Source organism: Arachis hypogaea, chromosome 14 (assembly GCF_003086295.3).
Source record: "Arachis hypogaea cultivar Tifrunner chromosome 14, arahy.Tifrunner.gnm2.J5K5, whole genome shotgun sequence".
NCBI classification, from domain to species: domain Eukaryota; kingdom Viridiplantae; phylum Streptophyta; class Magnoliopsida; order Fabales; family Fabaceae; genus Arachis; species Arachis hypogaea.
Genome location: NC_092049.1, coordinates 102,658,578 through 102,681,722, shown reverse-complemented (window position 1 = coordinate 102,681,722; position 23,145 = coordinate 102,658,578). Strand labels below are relative to the sequence as shown.

The window sequence follows — 23,145 nt, the reverse complement described above, 5'->3', positions numbered from 1 at the left end:
TATGAGAAATATTATAATAGACCTTTCTTGGTAACACTTAAATAAATGTTATAATAGATATATTTTATAACACTTAAAAAATATTACAATAAATATTTTATGTAACACTTAGAAAAATGTTACCATAGATATTTTTTGTAACACTTAAAAAATGTTACAAAAGATCTTTAGTAACATTTTTTAGTTATATTATACTATTTTTTATTTTATATTATACACAATATAAATGTACTAAAAATAATTACTACAACATGAAATATTTCATTAAATTCACAAATTCACAAAATAAAATTTTTATAACCTCTTTCATTAATCAATAATCATTGTACAAGTTTGCTTCATCATGCAAATAAAATGAGAAAAGAAAAAGAATACTTATAGCACTTAAACTCTATGAACATTACATATAAAAAAAAAGTGATACAAATATTTTACCAATCACACAAGAGAACAAATATTCAATGCTGACCAATGGTTCCAAACTTTTTTCTAAACTTGAAGGAGCTTCAGCCAAAACACATGGTCTTTAATTTCACCATCACAAAATGCTGGTCTTTTCACTCTACGGTGTCCATCACTGCTCCCTTCTTCTCATACTTGACTCCTACCAAGTAGCATATTCTCACCAATTAATTAAACTGCAAAAGCATTGAAAAAAGGCCATAGCATATACAAATTAAAATATAAAGTTAAAAGAATTAAATCTGGATAAAAGATTACAATAATCCATATTTACAAATGGGTAGCTCACAATAGTGTCATAGAACTTTATCAAGCTCCAGCTTGTATTTTTAATTTTTATAATACAACAACGAGAAAAAACATATGCCAACAAATACATAACTGTTTTTAGACTCTCAATTTTTCTGCTCAAGCTCATAAATTCGAATTTGGAATACTCCAATTCATACATTGATAGGATTCATTTTGAGAACTGCCGAACTGTCAACTAGGATCTGCATGATGGTAGAGTGATGCATCCACAACAAGTAGCGATAATAAGGTAAAGTAAGAGAACAATTAAGTATGTCAATAGCGCCCTATTGAAGACCAAAGACACATACAATCAAGACAAGAATCCCAGGAAAAGGAAAAGGTGCCCTCTACCTTAAGATTTACTGATTTTGGAATCCATATACTTTATAAATTACTATAATAGGAAGCATATGAAAGAAATTAAACTCATAGGAGTTTGAAACTTTTCATCTAAAGAGCTTTTCGAAGGCGCTTTGATTGTTTCCTAAAGTGAAATGCATTGTCTTGCATTGTAGCGGTCTTATCGTACCATGTATCCTGGCACTGGTAGTGAACATATAGCTGGTAAAAACCCCTTGTGCAAGTGCCTCAAAAGATTTGAGCTTTGTGATCCTTGCATCACAGCATAATCACCACATTGAGAAGATAATTATAATTACGCTTTGTTCACCAGAAAGTTGAGATGTCGTGTTTCTTACCACACCATAAAAGAACCTTGTTTGGGAGCTTCACTATGTCTTCATAGGGTGGGCATGCACTCGTTTCCATAGAAAATATGTTCTCAATAGAAATCCCATATTCCTGAGATTCATTACAAGTAAATTAATTACGTCAACACCCAAAAAGATGACATTCTGAATTCCAAATGTTACCATGTCACCAACTTTGACTGGTTCATAAGTTCTCTCTAGATACTTGACAATCATATCATAATCATCGGAATCCTTTTCCAACAGAGAGATTAAGCAACCTAATTTGTTGTAGGTCTCTGACAAGGGATCATCAATGGTAGAGCCACTCATATCTCCTATAAGGTGAGAAGCCACGGTTATGTTCCTGACACCCTCCAGGGCAGCAGCAGCCTAAGAAGATAAGAGTGATTAACACAAGTGAATGATTTGAAGCAAATTACCATTAGGCTTACATGTTCTACAATCTCTTGATAATCTTTGAAAAGGAAAGGCTTAACTGGAGTGCATCATAGTGAACCATCTTTGGCTAATATCTGTCCAGACAGCCTCATCCTTTGGTCTACTCTCCTCCTTCTCCTTCGATGACTTAACCTTCTCTATAAGCTCCAACAGTGCTTCCTCACCTGATGTACCTCTTTTGGTCTCATTTAAAATACTTGACAGAAATAATCAGGGAAAAAAAATATTGCCAAATTGCATACATCTTTTCAAGTGAAGCTGTGTAACCATCCCTATAGGAAGGTTTGGTGAGTCGTAACCCATCTCCATTAGCGCATACCTTTTTTCAATATTCGGTTATTTCTAAATAGCAGCAGTAGAAACTCATAAAAGGCAGTGTTTATATCTCCTGGCTGCATAAAACCTTAACAAAATTGGCAACCATAGGCTCAAGTTTACAGTGTGTCGCTGCTATCCGCAACTGTCGCAGTCCCAGTGCACCGTGCCGGACTTCTACTCCATCATCCTAAGCCACGTTCCATGGAGATTGTTGCATTCTTTTATCTCAAAAGTGGTAGCAATGGCATACCTAATGCTTAGAAGTAGCAGTAGAAACATACCATGTCAATGGGATAGATATGTGCTACAAATAAAAGATATGTATTCACTGCTATCAAAGTGATCATCACAACCAAGCCCTGTTCTTCTATGTTCTGATCTCCCCTAGATAAATAACTCTATTTAGATGATGAAAATAACCATTGGTTGAGTCTCAAGTAATTTGATATGAGTAGCAAATTAAGAGATGAATAAATATAGAAAAGTGAGCACGCCTTAAATGCACAATTTTGGTGAGCAAAGGAAACTTAAAAAGATTATCAATAGAAGATTATGCAAAAACTCAAAAGAACTTTATATAACTTCCATAATTGATTGATTCTGGGAGAAAAGAAACTATCAAATACAAATCACTCTAATTCAAAATTAGTTCTAACTAAATCAATTCTGCAAAAGTACATCCGAATATAGATACAACTAATCTATGTAAGCATTACTATCATGCAACCAATAAATTCTTATAATCTTGATGTAGTAGAAGAGATGCAGTTTTCAAAATCATACTTGTCATAATTTCAAAAATCAAGAATCCAAGTGTCATCTAACTCAAGGCCTCTCTCCAGAATCAAGCAATAGATTGTTAGCATTATTTAAGTAACTAGAGGGAAGATAAAGGGTATGAAGTTTTGAAATCATTATTAAAGAATTAGTGTATAAGAATCTATAACTAAAGCAGCAACTATGTTTTTATAATGCATATAAATACCATAGATCTTTAGGTAAAGAAATTTAAAAATTTGTCTAGTTTAAATGGTTGCTTATAAAGCTATCGCTTACCAAAGGAAGTGGACAAGATCTCCCAGACCCTATTGTTCGTTACCATAGCCTCGTACACTCCCAATGCCTCTAAGTTTGATTCCTTTAGAATAAACAAATTTCTCCCAAATGCATAAAGTTTTTTGAGGCATTTCTTCAAATACCTTAAATGCACTCTCAAAAACTCAAAAAACTTTTATAAATAGGTCTAGTGTGAATGTATGACTTGATATATAAAATTTCTAATCAACCAATGTATCAAGGGGGAAAAAATAGTAGGGAATAATGGTAAAAACGGAAAAAAAATCATTAAAATGTATATGGAAGGATAAGATCACTGCACCTTGTTTTAGTGCAAATGGAAGCTGGAGATAATCAAATGCTTCAAGTATTAGCTCCACATTCTCTAGTAGTACCACTTCTAAATGACAACAAACATTCAACTTTAAAATCAGTCCATAAACAAATTTCAATTAAACATACATACAGATACAAAAATAACACTACAAGAAAAATACCCATTTAGGTACACTTGAAAAGTGTAGCCAAAAGTGAAAAAAAATGATGCCTTAGGCTACGACTACGCTTTCTGGGCTACGACTATGCTTTTTGGGGTGATTCCTATTCGGCCGTTGCCTACTCTCAAAGGCTACGCTTTTCTACACCAAGGGCTACACTTTTGGCGTTTGGAAATAGGGTGCGCTTTTCAAGTGATGCTGTCCAGGACCAAAGGCTACGCTTTTCAGCTTCCATTTTTGCCAGAATAGGCTACGCTTTTCAACACTACTGCATCACCTGTAAAGCGTAGCCACATTGTATACCATGGCTACTTTTTATAAGTGTAGCCTTAGGTCCCTCGTTTTTTTTTTGTATACTATAGCTACTGTATATAAGTGTAGCCTTAGGTCTCGTTTATTTTTTTTTTTTTGTATATTATAACTACGGTATATAAGTGTAGCCTTAGGTCTCATTTTTTTCTGCACATATATATATAATTTTCTAATAATTATTAATACAACATAATAGTTAATAATATGATTACATGTATAATAATTCTATATATATATATATATATATATATATATATAATTTTCTAATAATTATTAATACAACATAATAGTTAATAATATGATTACATGTACAATAATTCTGCATTTTTATTTAAATGAATTGAATATTATAAAATAAAAATAAATACATAATTATAATAAATAATTTCTTTAAATAATTTCTTTAAATCTGGATATGACTTTGGAGGGGTCCAAGATGTTTTCAAGGGACACCTATCTACCATTCCAATTGTCTCTTCCAAGAATACCACAAGATCATTTGCTCTGACCTCACGGTCAAATCCACCAATGCTAACCTGAGTAACCGCAGTCTCCTTTTCACTTCCTTCAGAATCCATTTCTCAAGATCCTGAAAAATTATAAATCACACAATTTATCAGAAATTCAGAATTCACAAATCAATACTTGGCTGTAGGAAACCTTCAATCCCAACAAATCCCCAAAGCGGAATTCAATAGGTTATAAATAAGCAACAAATTAAACCAGCATTCAAAACAAACACAAGTAGTTCACTCCTCTTATCAATTTCGGCTTAAGTTTATTAAAATATAAAATATATTAAAAATACGAAAAAGGAAAAAAATAGAGAAGATAAGTTCATGTTTTGCTGGCAACCAAACAGACCATATACATACATCAAATGCAAATAACTAAAATACAAAACATATCCAAGCATTTCAAAATGAAAACCATTACACAGAAGAGAAAAAAATAACAGAAGAAAAATCCAAAAAAAAAATGCAACTTGGGACTTGAGAGGCACATTTCAACAAGTAAAAGGTAAAACACAATTTACAAAAAAAATTAACGTGTGAAAGTATAAAAGGAGAAAGCACTGACATCCAAAACGAAAAAGATTGTGTAAGCTACAACTTAGTATGGAAAGCAACAGAACAAGCATCAGTTACATATAGATCTGATCCAAAAATTCTTTGTTTCTCCTTCTTCAGTGAGTTAAATCCTAGAATTCAAGCATCAATTACAAATTAAAGTTAAACCAGCCGCACAAGGAAGCATGGCTTCAACTCTTAACAACACAGAAGCATAGGATTCGATGCAGAGGGAACATGTGTTGCAAAGTAACCCTCTTTGACTCTTTCCCTGTACCCTAATTCTCAATTGCAATTAAAGTAGCGATGCCAAGGCATCTTAGGCTAGTTTCACTAGCCTTTTTTTCTTTGTTTTTAGTAGGTTTTATGCACTTTCTTGAGTTATAAGTAAGCAAATTGGGTAGAAATTCATATATGCCTAGATTCATTCAATCATGATTAATTTGATGCAATTTCATGAGAATTTTGCTATAATTATTTGTGTGCCAAGAATGATGAGAATTCTCATGACTTTAGCAAGGCTTTGATGCATATATTGGTTGATGAAAGGTGAAAGAAAGCATGGAGGAAGGTTGAAGATGGAGCCTAGAAAAGATGGAGAGGAAGCAACGCTGGTGGCCAAGTTAGACCACCAACGTTGGAAGAGAAATAAAGCACTTCTCTGTAAACACTGCTGATGCTCACGTTTGAGGTAGCGTTGGACATCAAACATTACCCCCAACGTGGTGATAAAAACTTCAATTCTGGAGCTAAACGGTTTTTGGGTGACGCGTACGCGTGAAAAAGCAAAAATTCTATATCACGCACAAGCGTGCGTCATGCTCACGCATGGAATGGAAAAATTTGACCATCCACGCGTACGCGTGGGTCACGCGTACGCGTCAAAATCGAACGTTGGAGGTCCAACGTTGCCTCAAACGCTGCCTCCAATGTCCGCGATGCCAAGCCCAGAAATTGGAGTTGAGAATTTTGAATCGACGCGTACGCGTCAGTGAAGCGTACGCATGGATGGAAAAAAGGGCAACGCACGCGTAAGCGTGGAGTACGTGCACGCGGGAAAATGCCAATATTGGAGGGAACGTTGGAGGTCCAACGCTGAGGCCAACGTCCCCTGCTTCATTTTAAAACTGCAAAATGAAAATCTTGCATCCACGCGCACGTGTGAAGCACGCGTACGCGTGGATAAGCATTTTTGACCCTTTTGCGCGGAAACGCAAGGCACGCGTACGCGTGGGTTAGCTGAACGTTGGCCCTCCAACATTGAGTTAAACGCCAATGATAGCAAGCTTTCTGGTTTTTCTGGTTTTGCTCTAAATGGCGTTTGAGTCAACGTTGGTGATGAGCGGATATTTTATACGCTTTTAGGGGGTATTTTCATTATAGTTTTAGTAGGATTTAGCCACTTTTTAGTATAATTTTATTAGTTTTTATTTAAAAATTACATTTCTGGACTTTACTATGAGTTTGTGTATTTTTCTGTGATTTCAGGTATTTTCTGGCTGAAATTGAGGGATTTGAGCTTTAATCTAATTCAGAGGCTGAAAAAGGACTGCAGATGCTATTGGATTCTGACCCTGCTTCACGCGAAATTAATTTTCTCGAGCTACAAAAACTCAATTAGCGCGCTCTCAAATGCGTTGGAAAGTAGACATCCAGGGCTTTCCATCAATATATAATAGTCTATACTTTGCCCAAGTTTTGATGACACAAATTGGCGTTTAACGCCAAGTCTTTACCCTATTCTGGCGTTAAACGCCAGAAACAGGCTGCAAACCAGAGTTAAACGCCAGAAATAGGCTACAACCTGGTGTTTAACTCCAAGAGAAGCCCCTACACATATAAAGCTCAATGCTCAGCCCAAGCACACACCAAGTGGGCCCCGGAAGTAGATTTCTGCACTATCTGCACTTAGTTACTTATTTTCTGTAACCCTAGCTACTAGTTTAGTATAAAAACAACTTTTAGAGACTTACTATGTATCTCATGACATTTTATACGTTTCATATTTTATTTCTGATGGCATGAGTCTCTAAACCCCATGGTTGGGGGTGAGGAGCTCTGCTGTGTTTCGATGAATTAATGCAATTACTACTGTTTTTCATTCAATCACGCTTGTTTCTATTCTAAGATATTCACTCGCACTTCACTCTGATGAATGTGATGATCCGTGACACTCATCATCATTCTCACCTATGAATGCGTGCCTGACAACCACCTCCGTTCTATCTGCATTAGCTTGAGTGTGTATCTCTTAGCCTCCTGGTTCACGATCAGAGTCTTTGTGGTATAGGCTAGAATTATTGGCGGCCATTCCTGAGATCCGGAAAGTCTAAACCTTGTCTGTGGTATTCCGAGTAGGATCTGAAAAGGGATGACTGTGACGAGCTTTAAACTCACGAGTGTTGGCGTAGTGACAGACGCAAAAGAATCAATGGATTCTATTCCAACATGAGTGAGAACCGACAGATGATTAGCCGTGCGGTGACAGTGCATTTGGACCATTTTCACTGAGAGGATGGATGGTAGACATTGACAACGGTGATCCACCAACATACAGCTTGCCATGGGAGGAGCCTTGTGTGCGTGAAGAAGAAGACAGTAGGAAAGCAGAGATTCAGAAGACAGAGCATCTCCAAATCCTCAATCTGTTCTCCATTACTGCATAACAAGTATTATTTAATTTATGCTATTTACTCCTCATAAACCCAATCACTTTTATTACTAATTTCCTGACTGAGAATTACAAAATAACCATAGCTTGCTTCAAGCCAACAATCTCCGTGGATCGACCCTTACTCACGTAAGGTATTACTTGGACGACCCAGTGCACTTGCTGGTTAGTGGTACGAGTTGTGAAAAGTGTGATTCACAATTCGTGCACCAAGTTTTTGGCGCCGTTGCCAGGGATTGTTCGAGTTTGGACAACTGACGGTTTATTTTGTTTCTTAGATTAGGAAAAATTTATCTTTTTTATTTAGAGTAATTAAATTAGAGTCTTTTATTTTCTCTTCAAAAATTTCTTATTTTTCTTTATTAATTTTTAATTTTTCTTTGAGTCTTCTGTTTGAGTTTAGATTCATATTTTAAGTTTGGTGTCAATTTCATGTTTTTATTTTCCTTTAAATTTTCGAATTTGTGTTCAGTGTTCTTTCTTGATCTTCAAGTTGATCTTGCTATTTTTCTTGTTTTATCTTTAGTTTTTCCTGTTCTGTGTCTTTTCTTGTTTTTCTTATGCATTTTCAAATGATCAGTATTCAAAAAATTTATATACATTAAATATTCTTTTAAAACACGTTAAATTTATAGCTCAGTTGCTAGAGCGTTGTGCTTATGTTCTTGGTAATTAGGTATCTTCCTTTTAAAACTTTTTCAAAAATAATTTTTCTTTGATTAAATCTTGTGTCAAACTTTTAAGTTTGGTGTTCTCATTATTTTTCTTTAATTTTTGAAACTTTATTTTTAGTTTTCTAAAAGTTTTAAGTTTGGTGTTCTTTTTATGTTCTTGAGTCTTTGAATTTTATTCTTGTTGTTCTTGTGAGTCTTCAAGGTGTTCCTGAGTCTTCTTTGTATTTTGATCTTAAAATTTTTAAGTTTGGTGTTCCTTGGTATTTTTTCTCCAAAATTTTTGAAAAACAAGGAGCATTAGATCTAAAAATTTTAAGTCTTGTGTCTTTTGTGTGTTCTTCTCTTTCCTCATAAAATTCAAAAAAAAAAAAATTAATATATCCTTTCCTTTAATTGCTCATAATTTTCGAATTCATTAGGTTGATTTGGTCAAAATTCTTAAAAAAATTATATCTTTTTCAAAATCTTATCTTATCTTTTCCAATCTCAAATTTTAAAATCATACATTTTTCAAATCATTTTAATTAATTACTTATTTTAATTTTCAATTTCCTTTTTTTATCTATTTTTCTAATTTTCGAAATTATAGTTAATTTATTTTATTTTATTTTATTTTCCTTTTAATTTTCGGTATTCAAAAAAAAATAAATAAATAATTTTTTTATATCTTACAATCCACATCATCTCCCTTTCTCCATCATGGATCCAAGTGGAAATGAACAGTCCAGAAGGACTCTGGGGTCATATGCTAATCCCACTACTGCTGCATATGGGAGTAGTATCTGTATACCTCCCATCAAAGCAAGCAGTTTTGAGCTAAATCCTCAGCTCATTGTCATAGTGCAGCAAAACTGCCAGTATTTCGGTCTTCCACAGGAAGAACCTACTAAGTTTCTGGCACAGTTCTTGCAAATTGCTGACACAGTACGTGACAAGGAAGTAGATCAGGATGTCTACAAATTATTACTATTTTCATTTGCTGTAAAAGATCAAGCTAAGAGGTGGTTAAATAACCAACCTACAGCAAGCATAAGAACATGAAAACAGTTATCAGACAAATTCCTGAATCAATATTTCCCTCCAAAAAGGATGACACAACTAAGGCTGGACATCCAAGGCTTTAAAAAAAAGGATGATGAATCCCTTTATAATGCCTGGGAGAGGTACAGAGGGATGCTAAGGAAATGCCCCTCTGAAATATTTTCAGAGTGGGTGCAGTTAGACATCTTCTACTACGGGCTTACAAAAAAAGCTCAGGTATCTCTAGACCACTCAGCTGGTGGATCTATACACATGAGAAAGACTATTGAAGAGGCTCAAGAACTTATCGATATAGTTGCTAGAAATCAACATCTGTACATAAGTAATGAGTCCTCCATGAAAGAAGAAGCTAAGGCAGTATCAACTGACTTTAGTCCTTAGAAACAAGTTGCTGAACTCAATCAGCAGCTATCTTCTATAACAAGGCAGTTAGCAGAATTTAAGGAGATGCTACAAGAGACCAAAATTGCTAACAAGGATATGGAATCACAATTGAATCAGACAAAATAGCGGTTATCAAAACAGATAACAGAGGAGTGCCAAGCAGATCAATTAAGAAGTGGAAAAACGTTAAATACCTCAACTCAAAGCAGCAGAAAGTCAAGAAGAGAACAGCTGACAGAGGATGAGCAAACCACTGCTCAAAATCCCTCTGAGGACGACAAGAGCCCAGAGAGGAATAATTCTGGCGTCCAAATGCCAGAAAAGGATGAAAAGCTGGCATTAAACGCCCAACCCATGCTCAGTTCTGGCGTTCAAACGCCAGAAACAGGTAAGGAGTTGGCGTTAAACGCCCAATGGAAGCTCAATTCTGGCGTTCAAACGCCATAAAAAGGCAAGAATTTGGGTTAAACGCTAATCCACCTTCCAACCCTGGCATTCAAGCGCCAGTGAGGGATCAGACACCTACAAGTGTTGATAATAATTCCTCTAAAAAGGCTTCTCCAACCACCTCTGCATGAAATAAATCTACAGTAATCAAGGTTGAAGAATACAAAGCCAAGATACCTTATCCTCAGAAATTCTGCCAAGCGAAATAGGATAAACAATTTGCCCGCTTTGCAGACTATCTCAGGACTCTTGAAATAAAGATTTCGTTTGCAGAGGCATTTGAGCAAATACCCTCTTATGCTAAGTTCATGAAAGAGATCTTAAGTCATAAGAAGGATTGGAGAGAAACAGAAAGAGTTTTTCTCACTGAAGAATGCTGTGCAGTCATCCTAACAAGCGTACCAGAAAAGCTTAAGGATCTCAGAAGCTTTATGATACTATGCACATTAGAGGGTACTTGTACCAAGACAACTTTATGTGACCTTGGGGCAAGTATCAATCTAATCCCTGCATCCACTATCAGAAAGCTTGGCTTGACTGAAGAGGTCAAACCAACCCGGATATGTCTTCAACTTGCTGATGGCTCCATTAAATATCCATCAGGCATAATTGAGGACATGATTGTCAAGGTTGGGTCATTTTCCTTTCCCATTGACTTTGTAGTGCTGGAGATGGAGGAGCACAAGAGTGCAACTCTCATTCTAAGAAGACCCTTCCTAGCAACTGGACGGACCCTCATTGATGTCCAAAAAGGGGAAGTGACCTTAAGAGTCAATGAGGATGAGTTCAGTGATGCTACGATTTTAAGAAATTGCACGATCGGCAAAAATTCCTTCCGGCAAGTGCACCGGTTATCGTCAAGTAAAAACTCACAATAGAGTGAGGTCGAATCCCACAAGGATTGGTTGAGTGAGCAATTCGGATTAGAAGTGTGTTCTAGTTGAGCGGAATCAAGATTTAGATGAGAATTGCGGAATGTAAAATTGCATGAATTAAAGAGCGAGAAGCTAAATTGCTGAAATTAAAAAGGGATCGGGGTGATTGCATGAATTTAATTACAGAATGTAAAGAGAAGTGATAGATCAGAAATGGGGAATTCATTGGGTTTCAGGAGATATTGAGATCTCCGAATCAAACATTTTTTTTCCCTTCCTCAACCAATGCATTCATTGAATTTTGCTTGGCAATCTTATATGATTGGATCCCAATCCCTTGGCTCACCAATTCTCTCTAAAAACAAACAAATTCCCAATCCCTTGGTTTAAATGTTCATAAGAAGAGATGATGCTCGATCACTGATTATACCACACAGTTTCATGAACCACAATTTGGTAGGATTACATGTCACAATATCCATCCAAACCCCAATCCAATTCACTGTGAGAAAGCTTCTCTAGCATGAATCCTCCATTCCTTTCCCAAGGTTCCGAAGGATTCCAATTATGGATAGTTTCTTTCCCAAGACAACTAACCAATGGAATTAGATCGAGAAGCTTTCTAACAAAATTCAAGAGAAAAGATTGAAGAAGAAGATAAAAACTATTATTGATTCATTGAATTACAATAGAGCTCCCTAACCCAATGAAAGGGGGTTTAGTGAGTCATAGCTCTGAATGATATTACAAAAAGTATGAAAACTAGAAAAAGTGATCCCCCAAAATTCCCCCGAGTTAAATTCTATCCTATTTATACACTTTCTAAATTGAGCTTCTGTTGTGTTTCTTGGGCTTTGAGGCCTTTCCCTGATTTCCTTTTGCTCTGGGTTTATGATCCATAATCCTGATGAGGCTGCTGATCCAATTCTGTAACATTCATTGAGCCAACTTAGTGATAATCAAGTAATGACACATGACTCAACAATTTGAAATTCCAGACTCATCAATTCTTCAGGCCCAATCCCATAAACCATGATATTCAATTGGGTTTCATACCAGAGTACGTTTAAGTTAATGTTTGTGCTCAAATGCTAACTTAAACTGCAATATCTTTGGCCCAGAAACCTTTTCAATTAGTGGCGTTTAAGTTGCAGTTTAAGCTTAAACTGCAACTTAAACGTTGGACACTCCTGGAGGTGGTATAATTCATGCACGTTTAAGCTTCAGTTTAAGGTTAAACTGAAGCTTAAACGTGGAAATGGAAGAAGGCAAGTCTGGAGTGTGGAGTTGTCGAACACGTTTAAGCTTCAGTTTAAGGTTAAACTGAAGCTTAAACGTGGAAATGGAAGAAGGCAAGTCTGGAGTGTGGATTGTCGAACACGTTTAAGCTTCAGTTTAAGGTTAAACTGAAGCTTAAACGTGGAAATGAAGAAAGCAACCCTGGAGGAGAATGGTCGAACACGTTTAAGCTCCAGTTTAAGGTTAAACTGAATCTTAAACGTGGAAATGAAGAAAGCAACCCTGGAGGAGAATGGTCGAACACGTTTAAGCTCCAGTTTAAGCTTAAACTGGAGCTTAAACGTGGAAATGGCTCCCTGGTGCATTTCTCATTTCTGGCGTTTAACTTCCAGTTTAAGGTTAAACTGGAGGTTAAACGCCACTTTCAGCTTTTCCTCAGCTTTCATGATTTTGGCGTTTAAGCTCTAGTTTAAGCTTAAACTGGAGCTTAAACGCCACTGATAGTTCCCAGCATTATATGGCTTGGTAGTTTGAGTTCCAGTTTAAGCTTAAACTGGAACTTAAACTCCACATGTGATATTCAAGCTTCCTTTATTGATTTTGTTGCTTCCTTGCCTAGCCTCTTCTTCCCTGAAATCATCCAAACAACTGCATCAAAGTCTTGCAAAATTTCATGAGAAATCTTCTATTCATAGCGTTCAAGTAATATAACTAAAAACTCATGGAATTTGCATCAAAATCATACTGTTTGAATGGTTCATTGCTTTGTTATTCATTTAACCATTCTTGGTTACTTTAAGCTCAAGAAAATGCATAAAACAACTAAAACTAACAGAAAAATGCTAGTGAAACTAGCCTAAGATGCCTTGGCATCACAACACCAAACTTAATGCTTGCTTGTCCCTAAGCAAGTCCTGAGTTATTTGAGAGGAAAGTATGAAACAGAAAGCAATTACGTTGGCTATATTAGCAAGCATTTGAAGTTCATCAAAAGGGTTTTATGCAGAAAGTTGCAGCATCACTTTTTCATTCTTATCAGGTAAGATTATCACTTTTTCATTGCATCCATCAAACACTGCTATGGCCTCTTGTTATTCTTATGTCCTTGGCACTTTTCTCTTCTTTGTTTTTCTTTTCTTTTTCTTAGAGCTCCTTTGCTCCTTGTTTGCTTAGTGTCATGTGTTGCACAAGCCTTTGACATTTTCTTTTTCTTATCAGTGCACTACACATATCCACTACAGGCATTTTAGTTCACATTTCTTCTTGAGACATTGGTGCCCAGCACCTCTTTGTGTGACTAAATGTTTTGTATTTAGGTTGCTCTTGATAATGGACTTTTGGTTGATAATCCCGGGTTAGTTAACCCAAGTTACCAAGTGTTGAAACACTCCTCAGAACCTATTCATCCAAGCATATCCTTAATACATAAACACCACAGGCATTTGTCTCAGAAGTTCAAACCATTGGTGCCTAGCTTATTTTCTCAAAATTTTTTTTTTTTTTTGCTTTTTGGTTGCCCTTTTTCAGTGGCTTTTTCTTCTTCTTTTTCTTTCTTTTTCATGGCCAAAGACATTTATTCATCAAGATCCATAGACAGTATTCAAACTTCTACACAAAAATGATAATTATACACTCAATTTCCAGTGATCTGACTAAACAATCAAGCATGCATACCACCACTTAATTCTACTTGATTTGTCACTAATTGAGCCAAGCTACTTTTGTTCAAACTTTTCTTTTATTTTTGGAAACAGAACAAGCATGGCAAGCATTTGTTTAAGAAGGTGAAGTTATATCCAAACATCTAGGCATTCACTTTATTCAAAGCAGTAAACAGACACTCATACTAAAAACTTCACATTCCAGAAAGATTCAACAATTACAGTTTAAACCAGAACAAGCATGCTTTTGTTTGCCTTTTAAAGAATGGTCAAGGAACACCACCACCTTGTGAAATTTCTTGTTTTCTCTTTGTTGCCAGGAAACAATTTGATTTCTCCTTCTTCTCCTAGTTGTTGCTTCATGTTCTTTCTCAGATCCTTGTTTCCTTTCCTGCAAAGAGTGATGAAGTTGCTTGCTTCTCAAGCACTTGAGTGGTTAGCTCAACTATGTATGGGCAAGTGTCTGAGTCTTAAGTTGGTGTGTGAACACCAAACTTAGTCTCCTACTTACTCCTCTGCTCTTTGAGTCCTTGAATTCTCCTTGGAATGAAGTTGCTGCTAAGGATTTTAAGCATTCCTGTGATTCCTTAGAATGGTTGTTCCTTTCATATAATTCAAAGGTTATTATGTTCAGTTGATCTGTGTGGTGGAACACCAAACTTAGAGTCACACATTCCCCTTTGAATTATTGATCCACGAATTCATTGTTTGGTGTGAAACACCAAACTTAATTCTTTGCAATGCACAGAAACTACTTCACCTTTTTATTGAAACAAATAAAAGAAACAGCAAGGGAGTATTACCTCAGGTTGGGTTGCCTCCCAACAAGCGCTTCTTTAACGTCATTAGCTTGACGGTCAGCTTTGTTTGGGTGGATTGTAGTGCTTGATGTCCTCTCCTCTCACTATGAAAAGGTCCCCATTTGATTCCTTCATGATTTCCAAATGTTCCATAGAAAGAACTTTCCTGATTGTGAACACTTGAGGGAGCTGGGAAGGAATGGTTTTGAGGCCAGGTGGGATTGGCAGATAATGACTTGATATCACTTTATCTCCCGGAGAGAAACCTTCAGTGGGAATTTTCTTGTTTCTCCACCCTCTTGGCAATTTCTTTACAATTCTTCCCTTTCTCTTGAGGATTTCTTCATTGACCCTTATTCCAGGAGGATCCTTCTGATCTGTTTCTATTGATTCTTGTGGCTTTAACTCTTGCAATTCTTATTTGCCTTCCAAGGACTGTTTCAGAGTTTCAGCTGCTGGATTGCTTTCCTCCAAACACAGATGGCTACTATCATCCTTAGGCTTTTCAGGTTCTGGTTCAGGCTCAGATGCAGGTTTGAAAACATTGAAAATGAGCTGTTCATCATGTATTCTCAAGATTAGCTCTCCTTGTTCTACATCTATGAGCGCTCTAGCAGTGGCTAGAAATGGCCTTCCCAGAATGATAGGGTGTAGGTAGCTTTCCTCCATGTCCAAAATGACAAAGTCTGTGGGGAAGAAATAATTTCCCACTTTCACCAGCATATTTTCAACTACCCCTTCAGCTTGCTTCTGAGTTTTGTCAGCCAGTTATATGATTACATCAGTGGATCTCACCTCATTCAGTTGTAGCCTCTTCATAAGAGTCAGAGGCATCACATTTATGCTAGCTCCTAGATCACAGAATCCTCTGTCAATTTTTGTTTCCCCTATGATGCAGGGGATATGAAAACTTCCTGGGTCTATTTTCTTAGAGACTATGTCCTTCTTGATGAGGGCACTGCATTCTTTGTTCATTATTACAGTTTGTCCTCCCTTCAAAACTCTTTTCTTGCTCAGCAATTCCTTTAAATACTTGATATGTGTAGGCATCTGCTGGAGAATCTCAAGAAAGGGAATATTGATATGGAGAGACTTAAATGTCTCTAAAAACCTTGAATAGGTTTTCCCTTTTTCACCTCCTCCTAACCTCTGAGGAAATGGTGCTTTTGGTTGGTATGTTTCCAGCATGCCTTTTTGCAGTTCCTTGGCTTGCTCAGTTTCACTTTCCTGCTTAGCTTCTTCCACACCTTCCTTCAAGATTTCTGGCTCCTGTTCTGAGGGTCTGATTCCTTCTTCTTCTGAGACTTCCTTCAATATGGTGATGGCCTTGCATTCTTCCCATCTCACTCCCTTTTGTTCCCCTTTAGGATTCTTTTCTGTGTCACTAGGGAACACTGCAGTTGACTTGGGGGCCTGTTGAGATAGCTCTCCTACTTGAGACTCCATCCTCTTGAGTTTTTCACCATGGTTCCTTAAGGTAGATCTCACATCATCCCTAAAGCTTTTCAACTCACTTATGTCCTGACCCATGTTTGCCAGCATTCCTTCTATCCTGTTTAATTGATCTTGAAATTGTTGGTTCGGATTAGGTTGGGTAGGTTGATTATTTTGGCCATGATATGATGGTTGGGAGTAAGTGTTTTGTGTGGCTTGGTATGATCTTTGGTTGGAGTTTTGGTATGTGGACTTGTTATGTTGGTTTTTCTGGTTTTCCCACCCAAAGTTTGGGTGGTTTTTCCAGCCTGGGTTGTAAGTGTTGGAATGTGGATCATATGGTTGCCTTTGTTGATTTCCTACATAATTGGCCTCTTCCCAATCACCTCCTTCAGTGCTTACTTCCTCTTGATCTTGTGTGTGTATTGCAGCTACTTGCTTTGTTTCTAATTTCCTGGTGAGCTCTGCTAGTTGCTTGGCAAACACCTTGTTTTGGGCTAAAATTGTATCAACATGGTTCAGCTCCATGACTCCCTTAGTGTTGTGTCTCTCTGAAGCATAGTAGTACTCATTCTCAGCCACTGTCTCAATCACTTCAATGGCTTCTTCCACAGTCTTTTTCCTGTTCAATGAACCTCCTGATGAATGGTCTACAGCCTTCCTTGATTCATAAGAAAGTCCATCATAGAAAATATGCAATTGCACCCAGTCATGGAACATGTCTGGTGGGCATTTCCTTGTCAAATCCTTGAACCTCTCCCATGCCTCGTAGAGAGTTTCACCATCTTGTTGTCTAAAAGTCTGAACCTCAGATCGAAGCCTATTGACCTTTTGTGGGGGGTAGAAACGTGCCAGAAACTTGCTTTCCACCTCATCCCAGGTTGTTAGGCTCCCCCTTGGGAATGATTCCAGCCACTTAGCTGCCTTATCCCTAAGTGAAAATGGGAACAAGAGCAGTTTATAGGTATCTTCCTGGACTCCATTGGACTTCACAGTGTCGCAAATTCTCAGGAATTTTGTGAGATGTTGGTTTGGATCTTCATTAGCACTCCCACCAAATGAACAATGATCCTCCACAAGTGATATTAGCTGTGGTTTGAGTTCAAAATTGTTGGCCTGAATGGGTGATTTCTGAATGCTGCTACCACAATTCCCAGAGGTTGGGTTTATGTATGAACCAAGAACCCTCCTCTCGGGAATGGCATTGTTTCCATCAGCTCTCTCATGGTTGTGAACTTCTCTATCCATGTTGAGATCTAGAGCTTCCTCAAAATTGTCCTCAGATTCTCCTTCAGATTCTTCTTCTCCCAGTACTCTCTTCCCTCTTGCTTCCCTTCTAAGTTTATGAAGGGTCCTCTCTGGTTCGGTATAATGAGGAGTTGATGTCTCTCCTCTCCTACCTGTCATACAAAAACACAGCACAGGCAACAAACAAGTGAAATACTCTTGGTTAATGGAAGAGTATGGTTAGAGCAGTTGAGGAATTAATTCAAATAGTTAGTGAGTCAGTGAGTTAGTTGCTTGAATTTAAAGGCATAAAGAAAGAAAGCATGTAACAGAGTGCAGAAATTAAAATTCAACAAGTAACTTGAACTGAATTAACAAAGCAAGAAAAATGCTCAATCTAGTTAACTTCCAATTTGAGAATTGTCAATCGAAAACCAATCCCCGGCAACGGCGCCATAATCTTGATGCTACGATTTTAAGAAATTGCACGATCGGCAAAAATTCCTTCCGGCAAGTGCACCGGTTATCGTCAAGTAAAAACTCACAATAGAGTGAGGTCGAATCCCACAAGGATTGGTTGAGTGAGCAATTCGGATTAGAAGTGTGTTCTAGTTGAGCGGAATCAAGATTTAGATGAGAATTGCGGAATGTAAAATTGCATGAATTAAAGAGCGAGAAGCTAAATTGCTGAAATTAAAAAGGGATCGGGGTGATTGCATGAATTTAATTGCAGAATGTAAAGAGAAGTGATAGATCAGAAATGGGGAATTCATTGGGTTTCAGGAGATATTGAGATCTCCGAATCAAACATTTTTTTTCCCTTCCTCAACCAATGCATTCATTGAATTTTGCTTGGCAATCTTATATGATTGGATCCCAATCCCTTGGCTCACCAATTCTCTCTAAAAACAAACAAATTCCCAATCCCTTGGTTTAAATGTTCATAAGAAGAGATGATGCTCGATCACTGATTATACCACACAGTTTCATGAACCACAATTTGGTAGGATTACATGTCACAATATCCATCCAAACCCCAATCCAATTCACTGTGAGAAAGCTTCTCTAGCATGAATCCTCCATTCCTTTCCCAAGGTTCCGAAGGATTCCAATTATGGATAGTTTCTTTCCCAAGACAACTAACCAATGGAATTAGATCGAGAAGCTTTCTAACAAAATTCAAGAGAAAAGATTGAAGAAGAAGATAAAAACTATTATTGATTCATTGAATTACAATAGAGCTCCCTAACCCAATGAAAGGGGGTTTAGTGAGTCATAGCTCTGAATGATATTACAAAAAGTATGAAAACTAGAAAAAGTGATCCCCCAAAATTCCCCCGAGTTAAATTCTATCCTATTTATACACTTTCTAAATTGAGCTTCTGTTGTGTTTCTTGGGCTTTGAGGCCTTTCCCTGATTTCCTTTTGCTTTGGGTTTATGATCCATAATCCTGATGAGGCTGCTGATCCAATTCTATAACATTCATTGAGCCAACTTAGTGATAATCAAGTAATGACACATGACTCAACAATTTGAAATTCCAGACTCATCAATTCTTCAGGCCCAATCCCATAAACCATGATATTCAATTGGGTTTCATACCAGAGTACGTTTAAGTTAATGTTTGTGCTCAAATGCTAACTTAAACTGCAATATCTTTGGCCCAGAAACCTTTTCAATTAGTGGCGTTTAAGTTGCAGTTTAAGCTTAAACTGCAACTTAAACGTTGGACACTCCTGGAGGTGGTATAATTCATGCACGTTTAAGCTTCAGTTTAAGGTTAAACTGAAGCTTAAACGTGGAAATGGAAGAAGGCAAGTCTGGAGTGTGGAGTTGTCGAACACGTTTAAGCTTCAGTTTAAGGTTAAACTGAAGCTTAAACGTGGAAATGGAAGAAGGCAAGTCTGGAGTGTGGATTGTCGAACACGTTTAAGCTTCAGTTTAAGGTTAAACTGAAGCTTAAACGTGGAAATGAAGAAAGCAACCCTGGAGGAGAATGGTCGAACACGTTTAAGCTCCAGTTTAAGGTTAAACTGAAGCTTAAACGTGGAAATGAAGAAAGCAACCCTGGAGGAGAATGGTCGAACACGTTTAAGCTCCAGTTTAAGCTTAAACTGGAGCTTAAACGTGGAAATGGCTCCCTGGTGCATTTCTCATTTCTGGCGTTTAACTTCCAGTTTAAGGTTAAACTGGAGGTTAAACGCCACTTTCAGCTTTTCCTCAGCTTTCATGATTTTGGCGTTTAAGCTCTAGTTTAAGCTTAAACTGGAGCTTAAACGCCACTGATAGTTCCCAGCATTATATGGCTTGGTAGTTTGAGTTCCAGTTTAAGCTTAAACTGGAACTTAAACTCCACATGTGATATTCAAGCTTCCTTTATTGATTTTGTTGCTTCCTTGCCTAGCCTCTTCTTCCCTGAAATCATCCAAACAACTGCATCAAAGTCTTGCAAAATTTCATGAGAAATCTTCCATTCATAGCGTTCAAGTAATATAACTAAAAACTCATGGAATTTGCATCAAAATCATACTGTTTGGATGGTTCATTGCTTTGTTATTCATTTAACCATTCTTGGTTACTTTAAGCTCAAGAAAATGCATAAAACAACTAAAACTAACAGAAAAATGCTAGTGAAACTAGCCTAAGATGCCTTGGCATCATTCAGGCTGAATGCTGTTGAGGCAATGAAGCATCCAGATACATCAAAATACTGCATGCGTGTTGATATTATTGACTCCCTGGTAGAGGAGACCAACATGGCTAAGAGTCTCGAATCAGAGCTAGAAGACATCTTTAAAGATGTTCAGTCTGATCTGGAGGGGTCAGAGGAAATAAAAAAGCATCTGAAAATTCCTCAGGAAGAGGAGAAACCTCCTAAACCCGAGCTCAAACCACTACCACCATCCCTGAAATATGCATTTCTGGGAGAAGGTGACACTTTTCCGGTGATCATAAGCTCTGCTTTAAATCCACAGGAAGAGGAAGCACTACTTCAAGTGCTAAGGACACACAAGGCAACTATTGGGTGGTCCATAAGTGATCTTAAGGGCATCAGCCCAGCAAGATGCATGCACAAGATCCTATTGGAGGACGACGCTAAGCCAGTGGTTCAACCACAGAGGCGGCTGAATCCAGCCATGAAGGAGGTGGTGCAGAAAGAAGTCACCAAGTTACTGGAGGCTGGGATTATTTATGCTATTTCTGATAGCCCCTGGGTGAGCCCTATCCAAGTTGTCCTCAAAAAGGGAGGCATGACAGTGGTTCATAATGAAAAAAATGAACTGGTTCCTACAAGAACAATTACAGGGTGGCATATGTGTATTGATTACAGAAGGCTCAATTGGGCCACCAGGAAGGATCACTTTCCTTTACCATTCATAGACCAGATGTTAGAAAGACTAGCAGGTCATGAATACTACTACTTTTCGGATGGCTATTCAGGTTACAACTAAATTGCAGTAGATCCTCAAGACCAAGAGAAAACAACATTCACATGTCCTTTTGGAGTGTTTGCCTACAGAAGGATGCCTTTTGGTCTGTGTAATGCACCTGCAACCTTTCAGAGGTGCATGCTCTCTATCTTCTCTGATATGGTAGAGAAATTTTTGAAAGTCTTCATGGATGACTTCTCAGTATTTGGAGACTCGTTCAGCTCCTGCCTTGACCATCTAGCACTTGTTCTGAAAAGATCCCAAGAGACCAACCTAGTTTTAAACTGGGAAAAATGTTACTTTATGGTGACTGAAGGAATTGTCCTTGGGCATAAAATTTCAAACAAGGGAATAGAGGTGGATCAAGCTAAAGTGGAAGTAATAGAAAAATTACCACCACCTGCCAATGTTAAGGTAATCAGAAGCTTTATGGGGCATGCAGGATTCTATAGGAGGTTTATAATGGATTTTTTAAAAATTGCAAAACCTCTGAGCAATCTGCTAGCTGCTGACACGCCATTTGTGTTTGACACATAATGTCTGCAGGCATTTGAAACTCTGAAAGCTAAGCTGGTCACAGCACCAGTTATTTCTGCACCAGACTGGACATTACCATTTGAACTAATGTGTGATGCTAGTGACCATGCCATTGGTGCAGTACTGGGACAGAGGCATAACAAGCTTCTGCATGTTATTTATTATGCTAGCCGTGTTTTAAATGATGCCCAGAAAAATTACACAACCACAGAAAAAGAATTTCTTGCAGTGGTTTACGCCATTGACAAGTTTAGATCATACTTAGTAGAATCCAAAGTGATTGTGTACACTGACCATGCTGCTCTTAAATATCTACTCACAAAGCAGGATTCAAAAACCAGGCTCATAAGATGGGTGTTGCTTCTGCAAGAGTTTGATATAGAGATAAGAGACAGAAAAGGGACAGAGAACCAAGTGGCTGATCATCTGTCCTGGATAGAACCAGTAGAAGGGGCGTCCTTCCCCTCTATTGAGATCTCTGAAACCTTTCCGGATGAGCAACTATTTGCCATCTAGGAAACACCATGGTTTGCAGACATTGCAAACTATAAGGCTGCAAGATTCATACCCAAGGAGTACAGTAAGCAACAAAAGAAAAAAATTAATTACTGATGCAAAGTACTACCTATGGGATGAACCATATCTCTTCAAGAGATGTGCAGACGGAATAATCCGTAGGTGTGTGCCTAGAAAAGAAGCACAGAAGATCCTATGGCATTGTCATGGATCACAATATGGAGGACATTTCGGAGGTGAGCGAACAGCCACAAAAGTCCTCCAATGTGGCTTTTACTGGCCCACTCTCTATAAAGACTCCCGAGAGTTTGTGCGTAACTATGACAGCTGCCAGAGAGCTGGTAATCTGCCTCACAGTTATGCCATGCCTTAGCAAGGGATCTTAGAGATTGAGTTATTTGACGTATGGGGCATTGATTTCATGGGGCCTTTCCCACCATCATACTCAAACACTTATATTCTGGTGGCAGTCGACTATATATCCAAATGGGTAGAGGCCATCACAACACCCACCAATGATACTAAGACAATGCTGAAGTTCCTCCAGAAGCATATCTTCAGCAGGTTTGGTGTCCCCAGAGCACTAATCAGTGATGGGGGCACTCACTTCTGCAACAAACAGCTTTACTCTGCTATGGTCCGATATGGAATTAGCCACAAGGTGGCAACTCCATATCATCCACAGACAAATGGGCAAGCTGAAGTCTCTAACAGAGAAACAAAAAGAATCCTGAAACAGACTGTAAGTATCCATAGAAAGGATTGGGCAAGAAGCTTGGATGACACTTTGTGGGCATACAGAACAGCATTCAAAACTCCTATAGGAACCTCTCCATACCAGCTTGTGTATGGTAAGGCCTGTCATCTGCCCGTGGAACTGGAGCATAAGGCCTACTGGGCAACCAGATTTCTAAACTTTGATGCTAAATTAGCTGGAGAAAAATGATTGCTTCAGCTGAATGAGCTAGAGGAATTCAGACTCACTGCTTTCGAAAATGCCAAGCTTTACAAAGAGAAAGCAAAAAGGTGGCATGACAGAAAGCTGTC

The 23,145-nt window shown here is 37.8% G+C and overlaps 1 protein-coding gene and 1 non-coding gene across 2 annotated transcripts; one reads left to right on the top strand and one right to left on the bottom strand.

Annotated features, from left to right (window-relative positions):
- Positions 1 to 297: 297 nt before the first annotated feature.
- On the bottom strand, positions 298 to 4,269 carry LOC140178313 (protein ADP-ribosyltransferase PARP3-like). The gene is made up of 5 exons (XM_072214370.1): positions 1,946 to 4,269; positions 1,629 to 1,838; positions 1,455 to 1,557; positions 1,286 to 1,368; positions 298 to 604 (listed from the first exon to the last, which is right to left on the bottom strand). Exons 2-5 carry the CDS (start codon positions 1,776 to 1,778, stop codon positions 575 to 577), a joined length of 366 nt encoding a protein of 121 aa, XP_072070471.1. The 5' UTR covers positions 1,779 to 1,838; positions 1,946 to 4,269; the 3' UTR covers positions 298 to 574.
- A 12,835-nt stretch (positions 4,270 to 17,104) lies between these two features.
- On the top strand, positions 17,105 to 17,208 carry LOC112745113 (small nucleolar RNA R71). Its single transcript, XR_003173058.1, has one exon. It is a non-coding gene; the product is annotated as a small nucleolar RNA R71 (small nucleolar RNA).
- The last annotated feature ends 5,937 nt before the right edge of the window (positions 17,209 to 23,145 follow it).